The sequence below is a fragment of the Suricata suricatta genome, chromosome 10 (assembly GCF_006229205.1).
Source record: "Suricata suricatta isolate VVHF042 chromosome 10, meerkat_22Aug2017_6uvM2_HiC, whole genome shotgun sequence".
In the NCBI taxonomy this organism is placed as follows: Eukaryota; Metazoa; Chordata; class Mammalia; order Carnivora; family Herpestidae; genus Suricata; species Suricata suricatta.
In genome coordinates this window covers 59,186,225-59,203,659 of record NC_043709.1, presented here as the reverse complement: position 1 = coordinate 59,203,659, position 17,435 = coordinate 59,186,225, and the positions used below count along the sequence as shown (strand labels likewise).

Genomic DNA, 17,435 nt, shown 5'->3' with positions numbered 1-17,435 from the left:
ACATTTATTTTTTTAATGTTTTTATTTATTTTTGAGAGAGATAGGGACAGCAAGGGAGAGTCAGAGAGACGTGGAGACATGGAATCAGAAAATATACTCCAGGCTCTAAGCTGTCAGCATAGAGTCTGATGCGGGGCTCAAACCCACGAACCACAACATCATGACCTGAGGTGAAGTTGGACGCTTAACCGACTGATCTACTTAGGCGTCCCAGAAGTACACATTTCTTATATTGATTAACAGATCTTCATCAACCTGTAGGAAAGCTTTCTCAAACAATCTTGAATTATTTCTATCCAAAAATTATGCCAGTGAAGACTTTGAAGGCTCTATGATGTAACTTCTACATGACTAAAAACATGAAGAACTCACTAATACTAGAGGGTCCACAAATATATTTGAAATGATTTTTATAAAAAAATATAGGCTAAAGCCAACAGTCTAAAATGTAAAAAGAGGTGAAATATAAAATACTGCAAACTGTGGGGGGATAGTTGAACAGATAGAAGAAGATGTAGGAAAAATCCACAGAATAGGAACAAGGAACCCCAGGCTTAGGAGCAATTCACGTAAGGGCAAAATGGAACAAAGCAAAACAAGTCTCTTTTGCCTACAGGAATATTAAGAGGCAATATGCTAAAAAAACTTTCAGTCTCATATGCCTTAAAAGAATTATAAATCACAAGTAATTAGGGAGTGTTATTTTAAGGGGATAGATTATATGCAGCCCATTATCGAATATTGGCAATGGATTGTTTGACAGACAGTGCCAAGGTATAATCATTTAATCACTGTTGAAGGAAGATCTAAAAAGTAAATAAGGCCATTGAATCCAGAAATGAGAAAACTGTAGGACAATAGTGTATTTGTCTTTTCAAATTTTGAAAGGATGTCATTTAGAGAATCAAATGGAGAGGCGCCTGGGTGGCTCAGTCAGTGAAGCATCTGACTTCAGCTCAGGTCATGATCTCAGAGCCCTGCATGGGGCTCTGTGCTAACAGCTAGGAGCCTGGAGCCTGATTCAGATTCTGTCTCCCTCTCTCTTTGTCCCTCCCTTTCCTGTACTCTGTTTCTCTCTCAAAAATAAATAAACCTTTAAAAAAAAGTTAGAGGATCAAATGGAGATATTCAGTGTTACTTCAGAAAGCAGAATTTTGGGTAGAGGCTTTGAAAGGTGGGTACAAGTTACAAAGAAGAAAACACACAGATGTGTAGATGTTACAGAGGAGCAAACTGTAGCTTAGTAGTAAGAAAAAACTTTCTAACAAGGATTCTTGTCCAAAATAACTTTGTAATTGTCCCAAGAGTATTCAGCAAGTGCTCCTCAAGTAGTCCTCATGGGATGGCCCTGGAGTTTGCCCTTGTTACAAAATTATAATTGACTTATTTTCAGTCCTCTCTCAGAGGGACTTCTTCCTCCAAAAACTTTATTTCTTTATTTTAAAATTTTATGCTGCAATTCTTGGAAATAGTTTCATGGGATTGGAAAAAACTACAACTACCATAGATTCTGGTTGCTGCTATTTCTGTAGGTCGTCAGGGACCGGGGAGTCTGTTACTGGTCTTAAATTTCCATTGTGCCCCCATATTCATTCCAAGGCCGACAAAACATGTCAGCATGGAGGCAGAGATTTTCATGCAGTTTAATTTCATAGATTCATTGGCTCTTCTTTCAATTTTGGTAGAGAAGTACCCATAATTCACTAAGAGAAAGATTCCTAGTCTATCATTTTCACTCACTGTTCAGGTTTTCAAGCAAAATTACATAAAAGAAAGAGCAAACTTTAATAATAGGTAATGGGATGTTATTGGCCTATGGGCAATGCCACTAACAAAGAACATGGTCATGCCATGCTTAAGGAGGTTGTTATTTTATTGCGGATTAAACATTGTTTGAGATGTTTACTTTTGGGCACTGTCATTGATATTTTAATTCTTAAACTACATCTTCTTTTTTAGACTGAAAGAAAAAGAGTTTGAATTTCTGCAGTGTCACAGGAAAAAGTTCACAAGATAGAAAAGAAATATAAGTTCAGGTAAGAATAATTATAAAGCAATCATATTTATTTTGGTCATATAAAATAGCCATAGGCATTTTCTATATACTTAAAAGATATTTTTTGAGTATCAGAATGTGGTATGCTATAAATTAAAGATTATCAAGGTGAGAAGAAATCCCGGTGATTTATATTCTGTTGCTTGAAGAAAGAGCATGGCTAAATCAGACTGGCAATATGATAACTGATTTTTAAATACAGTATTAGTGATGTATATTCTATTATCTCTTTTTATCTTTCCTTTCCACTGCTTAGAAGACCTCACAGTCATAAAAATCCACCATTATCACTGTTCTGATAATTACATACCTAATATTGACTATTTTTCGTTCATTTATGAACTGAGGTGAATCTTTCATCATCTGTATTCTGTAATTTTGCATACAAGCAATAAACAATATTATCTTACTATATTTTATTGCTCTAGGTTAGATTGATCACCTTTTCCTTAGAGGTACATTGACATTTTCTGGACCAAAAAATGTCACACAATTTGGTCAGAATATAATATGGAGCATTTAATGTGAAGATTGCCTATATTAAGGTTGTTCTTGTCATAGACCCTCATAGCTAAAAGTTTTACTATCTTTAGTTTGGGATTTAAAAAAATGTGTTCTTGGGGTACCCAGGTGAGTTAAACATTCAGTTTCAGCTCAGGTCATGATCTCATGGTTATGAGTTAAAGCCCCACTTCGGGCTCTGGATCGACAGATCAGAGCCTGGAGCCTGCTTTGGATTCTGTGTCTCCCTCTTTCTTTGATCCTCCTTCACTTGGTTCTGTCTGTCTGTCTGTCTGTCTGTCTGTCTCTCTCTCTCTCTCAGAAACAAATAGTAAAACATTAAAAATGTGTTATTTCAAAAGCTAGCAGTGAATTTATTACTGAGCATTTAGTAATGCATTAAATGTAGTTATAATGTTGTAATAAATATTTTATATCAAGTATCATTTCATGGCATTAATTAGTATTGCATTTAGTTCTTTTTATCTTTATATTCAGTGATAAGCACAATAGTTGGCACAAAATTGATGCTCAAAAATATTGAATAAGCATACTAATGGATAACAATCAGATGAAAATGTATATCTTTGAAATATTAATAGGTTATTTTTACTGATAAAATATCAAAAAAGTAACATTTGATTTGGTATATAAACTTGAGTTTTTCTCCTGATCCATCTCCTTCTCTGTCCCCCTCCTCCTTAAAAACATTTTTTTTCAATGTCTATTTATTTTCGAGAGATGCGGGGGAGGGGCTGACAGAGAGGGAGACACAGAATCTGAAGCAGGCTCCAGTCGGGGAAGTGTCAGCACAGAGGCTGATGCAAGGTTCAAACCTATGAACCATGGGATCATGACCTGAGCCAAAGTCTGATGCTTAACTGACTGAGCCACCCAGGGTTCCCTCTTTCCTCCTTTTTCAATAAGACCAAAAGACAAGATCTATTAAGCTTGTGCCTCCTTGCAGAAAGAAGAGTTATGTGTGAAAAAATGTTAGCATTTCTTAAAAGGGCTTCCTATTTTCTTTAAGCATCCTCTTTTTCCCATTCCAACGAAGCCAGTAAATGATGACTGGTGCTTGAAAATGCTCTATTCAGCTTTATGCCTTAAAAATAAAAAGCTTTATTCTATTAGTGCTAAAATAAAATATAATCATCCTCATGTATGTTAACCTGTAACCTAATTTATTCCCCCATTTCCTAATACCAAATTACTGTACAATTACTTGAATGGGTTTCAAAAATATAGTGGTTCAGTGGAGTGAGGAGCAAAAATAGTAATGCATTTCATTAATATTCCCCCCCTTGTTTTGAATCTATATGAATTAATTCATGTCCTTCTTTGACATAGTTGTTGGGAGAGGCAACAAATGAAACAAAGAAAGTCACGAAAGCTGTTGGATCTGAGGGATTTTTGTAGCCAATTGAAAAACAAAAAGGTAAACTTCTTACAACTGAAGGAGGATAGAAAGTCAAGGAGAAACTGAATACTCTTTAATTTTGATTGCTGCTGTATCACTCGTTTTAAATTTAGTAGAGACATTTTGTGGATTATTTGCTGGTTTTCATTATTCATTCTCTCCTAGAAAACATATTGGTTTAAATGCCACCAAAGAAGAAAAGATGTGTGAGGTCATTCTTAATTGACAGTGAGTGTGTTGTTTCATAGAAAAATAAAAAAAAATATTTGAAATGAACTAAAGTTGCCTTGGTTGCTTAGCAGGTCAACCAAAACAAAATAGATTAATTTAGATGCTGCTAGAAAATCAAAATTTATTTTGAAAAGTGGCTTGAAAAAGCGACTGAGCTTTTACTATCAGGTTAAGATTTTAATAGGGGCAAATAGTCGGCTAAGCCTCTGACTTTGGCTTAGGTCATGATCTGGCAGTTCATGAGTTCGAGCCCTGGGTCAGACTCAGCGCAGCACAGGGCCTGGAGCCTGTTTTGGATTCTGTGTCTCTCTCTCTCTCTCTCTCTGCCCTTCCTCTCTTGCTCATGCTCTGTTTCTTTTTCTCTCTCTCAAAAATAAATAAACATTAAAAAATTTTTAAAAAGTTTAATAAAATTTGCTGTCTAATCTAATGTATTCTCTTATACAGGCAGCCTTTTAATTTGTTACTCACTTTGAAGTTTCTAATTTTCTTAGAATCAGAAGTTGGAGATGCTATGGATTTCTTGACATATTTATTTGAGAAAAATAGTATCAATAAATGATACAGGATAAAAATTATAAAGGCATCGATCACATTTTAGTTTCTCACTTAATATTAGATTATTTCTAGAAGTTGAAGTCTGATTTTATTTTTAAGGATCTCAAATAAAACAATTAAGTCTTTAGTAACTTACTTGCTGTTGTAAGAGCTCTTCTTGGTAGAAAGCTCATATTATCTTGAAATGAACTTTTAGCTTTCTTTTCTTTCATTAAGTATCTTTATTACTGTGTTGAACCAAAATATTATTACAAAAAATGAGTATAAAGTTATAAACTTAAAAATAAAATTTAACAAAGTGTCTTTTTCTTAGTATAAAGAGTTAGGCTTTAGTATTTTAAAATCACAAATGACATCTCAGAAATCATCCATATGACAAGATAGTTAGATATAAAGAGGTATCAAATTTTGTTGTGTTGAAATTAACAGTAAACTTGAATAAAAACTATTTCACTTTGAGTTCAAATTCCTGTTTGAACCTTAACCAGTTGTGTTACCTTAACATGTTGTATTAGCTTAGGCAAGTCATATATCTTTCCTTTATTTGCTCATGTGTGTAAACTTAATGGTATAAGAGATTTGAAAGTATTCTGTCAACTATGAAGTCTTTTTAATGTGAAATGTTATGTGTGATGATAGAGAAATAATGGAAACTTTATTTGTTGACTTTCTGTTATACTTCTAAGCAGAAATTTGCCATGGGTGACAAGGGAGGAGACAACCACTCAGAAGTGACTGACTTCATTCTTGTAGGCATCAGAGTCCGTCCAGAGCTCCACAGTCTCCTCTTCCTACTATTCCTGATTGTTTATGGGATGGTCCTTCTGGGGAACCTTAGCATGATTGGCATCATTGTGACCGATCCCCGGCTGAACACACCAATGTATTTCTTCCTAGGCAATCTCTCCATCATCGATCTCTCCTACTCCACTGTTATTGTACCCAAAGCCATGGTCAACATCCTGTCTCAAAAAAAGACGATATCCTTTGCAGGCTGTGTGACTCAGCTATTTCTTTATGCACTTTTCATGGTCACAGAGGCGTTTGTCCTGGCAGCCATGGCCTATGACCGCTTCATCGCCATCTGCAATCCACTCCTTTACACTGTCCGCATGTCAAGAAGCCTCTGTATCCAGTTGGTGGCTGGTTCCTATCTCTGTGGCTGGGTCAGTTCCATCCTTCAAATCAGTGTAACATTCTCAATGTCTTTCTGTGCTTCCCGAGTCATTGATCACTTCTACTGTGACTCAAACCCAATTGAGAAGATCTCTTGTTCCAATATCTTTATGAATAAGATGGTGTCATTTAGTTTGGCTGTCCTCATTATTTTGCCCACAATAATTGTTATTGTGGTATCTTACATGTATATTGTGTCTGCAGTTTTAAAAATCCGCTCCAGTGAAGGGAGGAAGAAAGCCTTCTCCACTTGCAGTTCCCACCTGGGAGTTGTAAGTTTGCTCTATGGGACTGTCTCCTTTGTCTATCTCACACCTCCCAATAACCCTGAACTTCGTAAAGTGGCTTCAGTATGTTACATTTTGTTCACACCTATGCTGAACCCTTTAATCTACTCTCTAAGAAATAAGGATGTTAAAGATGCCATGAAAAAGGTCATATGGAAGAAAAAAGTTTTACTTTAAATCTTTCCACTTGTTTTTCTGTTTCTTGCACCAATTGATTTTGTCTGCTTGATCTTCTAGACACAGACATTTAAAGCTCAGGTTTATTTAAAATATAAACACAATCCCCCCCACCCCCCAAAAGAAAAACCACCTTAACTATTTTATTCCACAGGATTAATAACATCCTATAAGGAAAGCTCCAAACAACATATTCACTTTTTCTTAAAGCAATGTTAAATCTGAAAGTTCTGGACACAATGAAAATTGGCTGCATTTCTACAAAGAGTTATGTATTCCTCATTCTCCAGGTAATAATATGTTATGTACATGGGGAAGTATAGAATTTTATAGTTTCTCTTTCCTGTATGCGAAGGTAAAACTGAGATACAGAAAATACCTAGTATAATGATTAACTCAGAAACTGTGTGAGCCAATGGTTTATATGCACATGATACTCCATATAAATGTTAGTGTTGTATCTTGTTTTTGATGTCATACAAGATATTAGAAAGCATGTTCATATAATGATAAGGAAATGGAAGGGTAAAATAACAGTGGTTTTTGTTGAATTAAAGTGGCCAAAGTAGAAGAAACATGAAAATTGCATTGATTTTGTAAATTAAGATATTTTGTTTGATTTTCTTTGAATGGCACAGTCTACTCTGCTGTCACACAGTGAAAATATTTTAGTATGTTTATGATATTTTATAATTCATGCCCTCTATCATTTGGATAATAAAAATTATTGGTAGAGGATATGCAGTTAGTGAAAGCACCATATTGAAATGAAGTCAGCTTGAAAAATCTCAGTTAAAATATAACAAGGCTTTCCAATAATCTTTATGAATAATTGGATTTATATGTGTGTACATGCATGTGTTATGTTTGTGTATGTATGAGTGTGTTCATTTTTATTTTTCTACTTTTATTTATTTGATGCTCATTTATTCTCGACTGAGAGAGACATAGAGATAGAGAGAGAGAGAGAGAAAGCAGGGCAGGAACAGAGAGAGAGGGAGACACAGAATCTGAAGCAGGCTCCAGACTCCAGGCTCCAGGCTCAAACCCACTAACCACGAGATCATGACCCCAGCCAAAGCTGGACTCTCAACCAACTTAACCACCCAGGTGCCCCTGTATGAGTGTGTTTATTAGTTTGGTTAAGGGGTAATAAAACTATGATTAATCCTAAACATCAAATGTCAATTGAGAGGAGAAGAGTGGTTAATGCAGCATCCCACAGATTTGAGAGGTATCAGGGGAAGCCCAGTTCCAGAGAGTCATAGCAAGTTACTGTTTTTACAAGTGCTATAAGTAATATTGTTCTGCTACACAATCAATGCTATGTCCAGACAATATCAAATGTGAAAAAAAAAAACCCCTAACCTAAGAAGTAAATGACAATGACTAGTTTTGTCCATGTACTTGGCACTGTGAAAACTTAAAATATGAGTATCTGATTAGGCCTTTTTTTTTTCAGCTTTTGTTTAGATAGCAAAGGCTTTTTTTGATGAATGCACAAGGGCATGCATTATGTGGGTCAATATTTGTTAGGGTAAGATCCTTGATAAATAATCATTCTTAATTAAGAGATAAATAGAGAAGCAAAATGATTTTAAAAATCAAGGTTATATTTGTCCTCTCCATCCTAAACCTGTGAATCAATTTACTATTTCTCGTATACTCAGACGCTACTCTTTAATTGATATTCAGAAAAACATCATTTGAGAGCAAAATAGGAACACAGATCAGCTTGGGAAAGTGATCATTGGCATTGATTATTGTTAGTCTGGAAAATGCCCTTTTAGGCTTAGGTTTTATTTATTTCCATTGGATGCCCATTAGTGTCAGAATGTTGCTCTGTGGTAAGTCTAACAAGTGTGGGTTACTGAAGACTGTTGGAAAAAGAATATTGGATAAGAAGATAGCCTAGATTCATTTGCTTTAGTTTTTAGTCTGGTTTATTATATATCTTGTTTTAGAGCCATAACAGAGAACAGTATTCAGGTGCATAACCTTTCAAGTGGCATTACTGAAACCACTTCCAGTGTCTGAAGAAATCTGAGAAAGTTGGACACCAAGGCAGAATACTTTCAAAGGTGCTAAATAAGACCCCTTAATATTTTTTTAATTTCAATGAACAGTTTTCTTGTAGCTTTTTTTCTGGGTCTTATATGAAAAGTAGTGCCTAATTTATATACTTTGTTACTTGTGCCATTAAGATCCCATCAGGACACCCCAATGTCTTAACAACCTTTTGTTGGCTTTCATTGATAAAGTCTTTTTTTTTAAATTATGCATGGATTTTTCATGAAACCCTGATACACCCAAGTGACAAGATTACATTTTGCAACATATACCTCATAAGTTGTTATTTAGAGTGGATTTAGAGACTGAAGATTGAATTTGATATGTCAAACATTGTTAACTTATTTATACTGCATGATTCATCTTGATGACAAATTTTTGGACATGCACAAATATTTATTGTTCTGTAACATTATGCATTGCATTTTGTCTTTAAATTTTATGTATTGTTGATGTTTACCTAATATTTAGTGTAATAATGCAGAACTTCAGTGAGGGCATTTAGATTCCTCTCTATTGTGAGGATGCTAACATTCTCTGACTTAGATAGTTACAAATGATAATTAAGCACTGATTGGAAACTTCACTAATATAAGTTTAAATGACTACATTAAGCATCTGTGGATAAGCACCCAAGTCTGACTTCATTGTCTTTCATTATGATAGTTTCAACTTCTTATTATGAGATTTAAAATGTTATGGTGATGGACAAGCTGAACTGAATAGGTATTGTAAAATGTAATGTTGAATTGATATTGGACTGGTATTCTTACTCTTGTGAGTCAAATATGAGATGTTACTTTGCCCAATCCCCTGGAAGCAGTATAAGTCATAAAGTCAATACAATTTTTGAGTGTGTGGAAGCTATTGTTCTAGAGATCTTCTTTGAGGGCAAATCTACTTACTTGTGAGGTCTGGAGAAGGAAGGGAAGAAAAGGGAAGAGATGGGATAAGAAAAAAGCAATGTATACTGGAAGTGAAAACACGAAAACAGAAATTTATTTCAAAGTAACTTCCTAATTATTATAATTTGGTAAAGAAAAAAAGACAATTCTTCACTGGATCATTCATTTTTCGTGTATGAGCAGAAGACCTGAATAGACACTTCTCCAAAGAGGACATCCAGATGGCCAACAGGCACATGAAATGATGCTCAACATCACTCATCATCAGGGAAATACAAATCAAAACCACACTGAGATACCACCTCACACCAGTCAGAGTGGCTAAAATGAACAAATCAAGAGACTATAGATGCTGGCGAGGATGTGCAGAAACAGGCACCCTCCTCCACTGTTGGTGGGAATCTAAACTGGTGCAGCCGCTCTGGAAAACAGTGTGGAGGCTCCTCAAAAAACTATCCATAGAACTCCCCTATGACCCAGGAATAGCACTGCTAGAGATTTATCCAAAGGATACAGAAGTGCTGATGCATAGGAGCACATGTACCCCAATGTTCATAATGGCACTTTCTACAATAGCCAAATCATGGAAAAAGCCTAAATGTCCATCAACTGATGAATGGATTGAGAAGATGTGGTATATATAAACAGTGGAGTATTACATGGCAATGAGAAAGAATGAAATCTGGCCATTTGTAGCAAAGTGGATGGACCTCGAGGGTGTCATGCTAAGCGAAATAAGTCAGGCAGAGAAGGATAGATACCATATGTTTGCATTCATAGGTCTAACAGGAGAGACCTGGCAGGGGACCATGGGGAGGGGAAGGGGGAAAGAGAGCAGGGGAGAGTGAGAGACAAAGATCAAGGGAGACTACTGAATACTGAAAACGAACCATGGACTGAAGGGGGAGGGTGAAGGAGGGGGGGTGATGGTCATGGTGGGGGGACACTTGTGGGGAGAAGCACTGGGTGTTATATGGAAACCAATTTGACAATAAGCTATTAAAAAAAAGACAAAAAAACCCAAAATTCAATCAAAGACTGATTTTTATATTTGTTACTTTTGTGAATCCATAGATTCTACATTTTTGAAATAGTTTCTTCTTCTCTTATCAACATTTAAAATTCATCCATTTATTCACATTGTTTGCCACTGTAATGACTGTCATCAGTTCCTTCAATTGAATGTCTTGTACTTAGGTTTCTTTTGTGACAACTTACATATATTACCTTTGAATGATTTCATCAAAAGCTAAGAATTAGACATGCAAATTTTGTTTGGCTCGTGTCGACAGTTGTAAGCCTGGAGGGGATGAGTTATTAGTCAGCATTTCAGGAAATTAGAAGGTGGAAAATAGACAAAGAATTTCTAAGTGGGATCCAAACTTGTCTAATACCACACTATTGGAAATATTTACTTCACAAAAGTTTAGCTCTTTGTCCCTCTGCTGATTAGTTCTGAGACAAGATCTAAATATTTTTAAAAGTCCAAAGAATATTTGGGTATATACTTTTCTCCAGGGTTTGTCAGCTGAGAATTAGTTACCAAAAAATTTAAGGACGGCTTGTTGGGAGGATTTCAGTTCACACCTTACTCAAAAGTATTGAGCCTTCTCTATGTGCTAGTGGCTGTGTGAGAACCAATTTGGTTAGGAATTGGAGGATGAGCATGATCTGAGTCATAGCAGCTCAAGTCAGGTCTCTCTCTCTCTCTCTCTCCATCTCTCAGAAGAGGCCCATTGATTTTATTTCTAGACATCTCATGGTTATCTTTATATGGAGATTACTGTACCACATTCATCCTTTGACTAATAAACCAGAGCTGCTACTATCATGTTAACCAAATCATCCTTTTTTCTTTCAGTCAGGTGCCACAATCTGAGCTCTGTCACTGCCCTGTTTCCATTGATATCAGGGAACCTTTTAACTTTGTTGTCTCCCACTAATATCCTTAGAAGAATCGCAGAGGCTTTGAAGGTTACTGCTTTTTCCTTCTGTCACTGGTGGAGAGAACATTTTCTGAAACCTGTGGGGCACCTAACCAGAGTGTATGACATGAGGCCATTTATGGTTAGTCCTCCTCAGCATCACTGTCTCCTAAAGAGGTTGAATTTCTTTTTATAATGTTTTCTAAAAGTGTTTTTAGTGTCCCCACTTCTTTAGAGCCATCCATTATCAGTTAAAGCTTTGGGTTAATCAATCCAGCAAACTATCAGTCCTCTATTTATTTTCATGAACCAGCTCTTGAGTTTTCAAATCTCTGTTAAGTACAAATTCTACCCAGTATCTTCCTTCCCTCTCCAGTAGAAGAGCCACCAAAATTTATTCACACCGACATACTTTGCATTTTGCCAAAACATACTCAAAGTTTTAAGCCATTTTCCAAAAAATCTGTATCTGCATTGGAGCAGTATTCCTGTCTCAGCATGCTGGGTTCTGGTTCGAGTAACTGCACTCATGAAAATAGGAGCAGGATGAAAGGGGAATTTAACTTCTTCCTTCAAGGAATGTCCTCAAAAGTAGTAGCACTAAAAGTAAGTAGGAAAGAGCTCCTTCAGGGATTTGAGTGGATTTTGTTTCCTATGCAAAGGTGGTAGGAGTAGAGTGTCAAAAATACCAGGGGGCACCTGGGTGGCTCAATCGGTTAAGTCTACAACCTTATTTTGACTCTGGTCATAATCTCATGGTTGTGAGTTGGAGCCCCATGTCAGTCTCTGCATTAAGCATGGAGCTTAAGATTCTCTCTCTCCCTCTACTTCTGCTACCTCCATGGCTTGTGCTCCCTCTGTCTTGAAAAATTAAAAAATAAATAACTAAAAATTAAAAAAAAATCAGGATATTCCAAGTGTTTTAAGTAATCTTACATACCCAGATGTGCAGAATTTATTTGCCTTAAGAGATGTTGGAGGTATTGAATTGACATATTTTGCAGCCAACAAATCAAAAGAAGTCACACTCCGGGGGTGCCTGGCTGGCTCACTCAGTTACACATCTGATTTTGGCTCAGGTCATGATCTCGCAATTCATGAGTTTGAACCCTGCATCGGGCTCTTTGCTGACAGCTCAGTCTTTAGCCTGCTTCAGATTCGGTGTCTCCTTCTGTCTCCGAGCCCCTCCCTTGCTTGGACTCTGTCTGTCTGTCTGTTTCTCTCTCTCAAAAATAAATCAACATTGAAAAAATTAAAAAAAACAAATCACACTCTGGGATTTAATTTTCTGGTATTTCATCTCTGCAGCTAAAAAATATAAGAGATTATCTTGTAGTGTAACAGAAGTTTCCTATGTGAATTTAAAAATCTGAACTTAATTTTTGTTTTAAGTTATCAAAAGTACTCATACGATGTTGCAGTCTTTGAGTCAATAATACCATGATTTTACCTCATGATGGTGACTGTATCGTCTATCACATTCTTGCTTTCATGGGCATAGGATTCCATTTAACCATGTATTTAATAAGATAAGTTAATAGACAATTTTGCCACAAATAATGTGAACATTTTATATTTCCCATATAAAATAGTTTCTTTTTCTTATATTTTTGACTAATTTTATCAATGATGTTACATTTATGTACTCTGAAACCAATTTTGGGTATTTGTTTTGGGTGCCAGTAATAAAAAATGAGTTAAGTAACCTAAACAGAAAGTTATTTATTAGAAGACTAAATGTATTGGTAACATACAGAATTGATAAAGAGGCAGAAGGAAAAAGGTCAAGAACAAACACACTGCAGAGAACGAAGTGGTACAAGTTGTATGGCATAGCAGGGAGTCATTGAAGAGAATGTTGCAAGTTGGAAATAGTAGTATTGTCTGAGTCACTCTGTTGACTTTGAATTCTGGTGAGGAAGCATTCCCTTGGCCTTCCTTTGTTATGGGCCCATTCATTTACTAAAGGAGGATAGGATACCTAAATTGAGTCCACTAGACTTTATCAATTGAAAATGGTTGATGCCTCAAAAATAAATCAGGCATTATTGAGAAAGGGGAAATGGAAACCAGATAGCAAAAGAGCAATACCTAGCCACCATACAGTTTTAATTTCTCAATTCTTAGAGGACGTTCTATCAGAGTGATGCTTAGATAATAATAATTTTTGTCATACAATGTATTATTATCAGGCTGCCTAGCATTTAAATGCCTTCTTCTATTTGGGAAAACTGCCAGTGTACAGTTATTGGTGGGGAGCATACTCTCACTACTTCTTATGGAAATCTGAAGATTGATAGGTTTGTCTCTTTGTTCCTGGAACCTGGAGCATGGGTATATGACCAGGAGTCAAACAATCTGATGCTCTTGCCTGGGACTTTGATTTTGGAGAGAACAGTGGTAAGAAACTTTAGTAGCTTAGTGACACCTGGGTGGCTCAGTCAGTTAAGCATCCAACTTCAGCTCAAGTCATGATCTTCCAGTTTGGGAGTTTGAGTCTAGAGACAGCTAGCTCAGAGCCTGGAGACTGCTTCAGATTCTGTATCTCCCTCTCTCTCTGACCCTCCCCTGCTTGCACTGTCTCTCAACAATAAACAAATAACATTAAAAAATAATTTAAAAAAACCATAGCAGTTTAAAATAAAAAAACTCTTGGTAGCAATGACTGGATCTAATGCATGAAAAACTTTATACTGTTGTTTGTGATGGCATTTCACTGTCCTGAGGTATTGATGATGGGGACAGAAAGGTGGTTCCCAACAATGAGCAACATGGTGGTGGCATTTTTTGTTGTGAGTCTGGGTTTCCAGAATTAATTTCTACTCACTTTCTGAGTCAGGTTTTCTACCATTCTGTAGATTTTTTTTTGAATTTCCCCATATGTATTTATTTTTAAAAACAGCTTTATAGAGGTATAGTTGATATAAAAAACTGGACATATTTAATATATACAATTTAATGAATTTGGAAATATGCATACACCAGTGAGGCCATCAGTATCATCAAGGTAGTAAACATATACATCACCTCCAACAGTTTCCTCCTGCCCCATTTTTGTTTGTTTGGTTTGGATTTGCTTTGATTGCTTGGTTGTTTTAATGGTAAGAACACTTAACATGGAATCTGACCTTTAAAAAACTTTAAGTGCACCATTGAATTGTTAACTATACATACTTGCTAAGTGAAATAAGCCAGCCTCAGAAGAACAAATACTACACGATTCCAATTACTGACGTCTCTAAAATAGTTAAGCTTACAGAAACAGAGTCAAATGGGCATTGTCAGAGGCTAGGGGAAAGGAAAATGGGGAGTTGTCATTTTCCAGAGATTGATCAGTTATGCAAGATGAGTCAGTTCTAGAGATATGCTGTACAGCATGGTGCCTATACTTAGCAATTCAGTGTAACACACTTAAAATTTTAAGAGGGTAAGTCTCATGTTATATGTTCTCCTTACTTCTTTAACCATTATTCTCTTCTTGAGCATTCACTCTCTGCATGTTTTTGCTACTAAAAACTGCTGTAGTAAACATCCTCTGCATATCTCCTTATGTACTGCTAAGGTTTTTTTCTGTATGAAATACATCACCAAAAGCAAGATTGTTACAACCAAACTTTCATGCATTTCAATTTAATAGATGCTTCTTAGTTGTTTTCCATAAAAAATATTTTATGATTCCATAAAATCATGTTGACATTAACAATGCATGCATTTCCTTGTCTTACATTACAACCAACCCTGGGTGCTATCAATCTTAATTTTGTCAATCTGAGGGCAAAAATTAAAAACAATGGTACTTGGGTGTCTGTGTGGCTCGGCTGGTTAAGCGTCCAACTCTTGATTTTGGCTCAGATCATGATCTTATGGTTGATGAGTTCAAGCACTCTGTAGCACAGAGCCTTCTTGGGATTCTCTCTCTCCCTCTCTCTGTGTCCCTCCCCCACTTGTTCTCTCTCTCTCTCTCAAAGAAATAAACTTAAAAAAACACCCCAAAACAGACAACACTTTTTTGTTTGGAATAAATAGTTATTGTTCATAAAATGTTATTTATGCTAACATGAAAAGGGTCTATTGTTACTTTTTTTTTTTTTTTAGTAAGTGGAGTCTAGGGGTGCCTGGGTGGCTCAGTTGGTGAAGTCTCCGACTTTGGCTCAGGTCATAATCTCACATTTGTGGGTTCAAGCTCTGCCTACAGTTCTGTGCTGACAGCTCAGAGCCTGGAGCCTGCTTCTGATTCTGTGTTTCCCTCTTTCTCTGCCTCTCCCCTGTCATGTTCTGTCTCTCTCTGTATCAAAAAAATAAATAAAACATTTTTTAAAAATTAAAAAACTTGGAGTCCATTCTTTTTTTTCTGTGAGCATTTATTTTTCAGCTATTTTAAACAAACCATACATACAGAAGAAAATTTAAACTTCTTTGATGGCTTATTTACATTGTTTTGAGTACTAATAACAATTCAATGTTTAAATTATTTGCTGAAGATATAGACACACCAATAGATTATTTAGGCATAGGATGATTGAGACACCAGCGATGAGACTGGACTTATTTTTGTACTGCATTTTAAAAAAGCTTTTGTTTAAATACCAGTCAGTTAAACTACAGTGTAATATTAGTTTCAGGTGTACAATACAGTGATTCAAATATTCCATGCATAACCCAGCACTCATCACCAGTGCATTCCTTGGTCCCTGTCACCTGTTTCACCCCTCCTCCACCCCCACTTCCCCTCTGGTAGCTATCAGTTTGTTCTCTATAGTTAAGAGTCTGTTTCTTGGCTTACTCTCTTTCTCTCTTTCCTTTGTTCCTTTTGCTTGTTTATTTTGTTTCTTAAAGTCCACATTAGTGAAATTATATGGTATTTGACTTTCTCTGACTAACTTATTTCACTTAGCATAATACTTTAGCTCCACCCATGTCATTGCAAATGGCAAGATTTCATCTTTTTATGGCTGAATAATACTTTATTGTATATATTTATACCACATTTTCTTTATGCATTCATCAGTCAGTCAATGGACACTTGGGCTGTTACCATAATTTTGCTATTGTAGATAATGCTGCTGTAAATATTATGGTATGTGTATTCCTTTCAATTAGTATTTTTATATTCTTTATGTACATACCTAGTATGTACATAAAGATCTAAACTACCCTAGATCATGGGGTAGCTCTATTTTTAACTTTTTGAGGAACCTCCATGCCATTTTCCTCAGTGGCTGCATCAGCTTGCATTCCTACCAACAGTGCAGGACGGACCCTCTTTCTCCGCATCCTGTTGTTTCTTGTGTTGTCAATGTTAGCCCATTTATTTTCTATGCTGAGTGCCATTTTATGCTTTAATATAAGTCTTTGACACTGCATCTTGTATCATCCCTGGACACATATTGTAAATATTCTTTAAAAATAAAAAAATTTCTGTATATTATGATGTTTTGACATCTTTTTTTTCTCCATAATATTTTATTGTCAAATTGTTTTCCATACAACACCCAGTGCTCTTCCCCTTAAGTGCCCTCCACCATCACCACCACCTCTTTCCCCCCTCCCCCTTCCCCCTCAACCCTCAGTTCATTCTCAGCATTCAATAGTCTCTCAAGTTTTGCATCCCTCTCTCTCCCCAACTCTCTCTCTCTCCTCCGTTCCCCCTGGTTCTCCATTAGGTCTCTCTTGATTTCCTGCTAGACCTATTGAGTCGGCCAGCGACCCACAACGAACGGTTCCTGTGGGGGAGGGGTGAGTGGAACAAGGAGAGACAAGGGGACAAGTCTGCAGTTGCTGATCAAGTCCGTTTATTGAGAGAACACACACATCTTTTAAAGGCAGAAAACGGGCAACTTGACGTAAGTCAGTTGCTAAGAAACAAGAGCAAGGATAAGAGAGAAACTATAACTTGCAGTTTCAGCATAGCACAGTGCCTGGGAAACTGATAGGAAGGCCCAGTCTACAGGCCCCGAGCCTGGGAAACAGATAATGCAGCTCCACTGAGCTGGGAGTGATGATGGAGTTCTGCTGAGTTGGGAGTGATAACACAGTTCTGCAGAGCTGGGAGTAACAATGCAGCTCTGCTCTGCGGGCTGCTGATCTTGCAAGGTCGAGGCACATATTTCTTCTTCCAGCAGCTCTTCT

The 17,435-nt window shown here is 36.5% G+C and overlaps 1 protein-coding gene across 1 annotated transcript; it reads left to right on the top strand.

The window, feature by feature from the left end:
* Positions 1–5,464: 5,464 nt before the first annotated feature.
* Positions 5,465–6,406, top strand: LOC115305676 (olfactory receptor 9K2-like). The gene has a single exon (XM_029955927.1). It carries the CDS (start codon positions 5,465–5,467, stop codon positions 6,404–6,406), a length of 942 nt encoding a protein of 313 aa, XP_029811787.1.
* Positions 6,407–17,435: the final 11,029 nt, after the last annotated feature.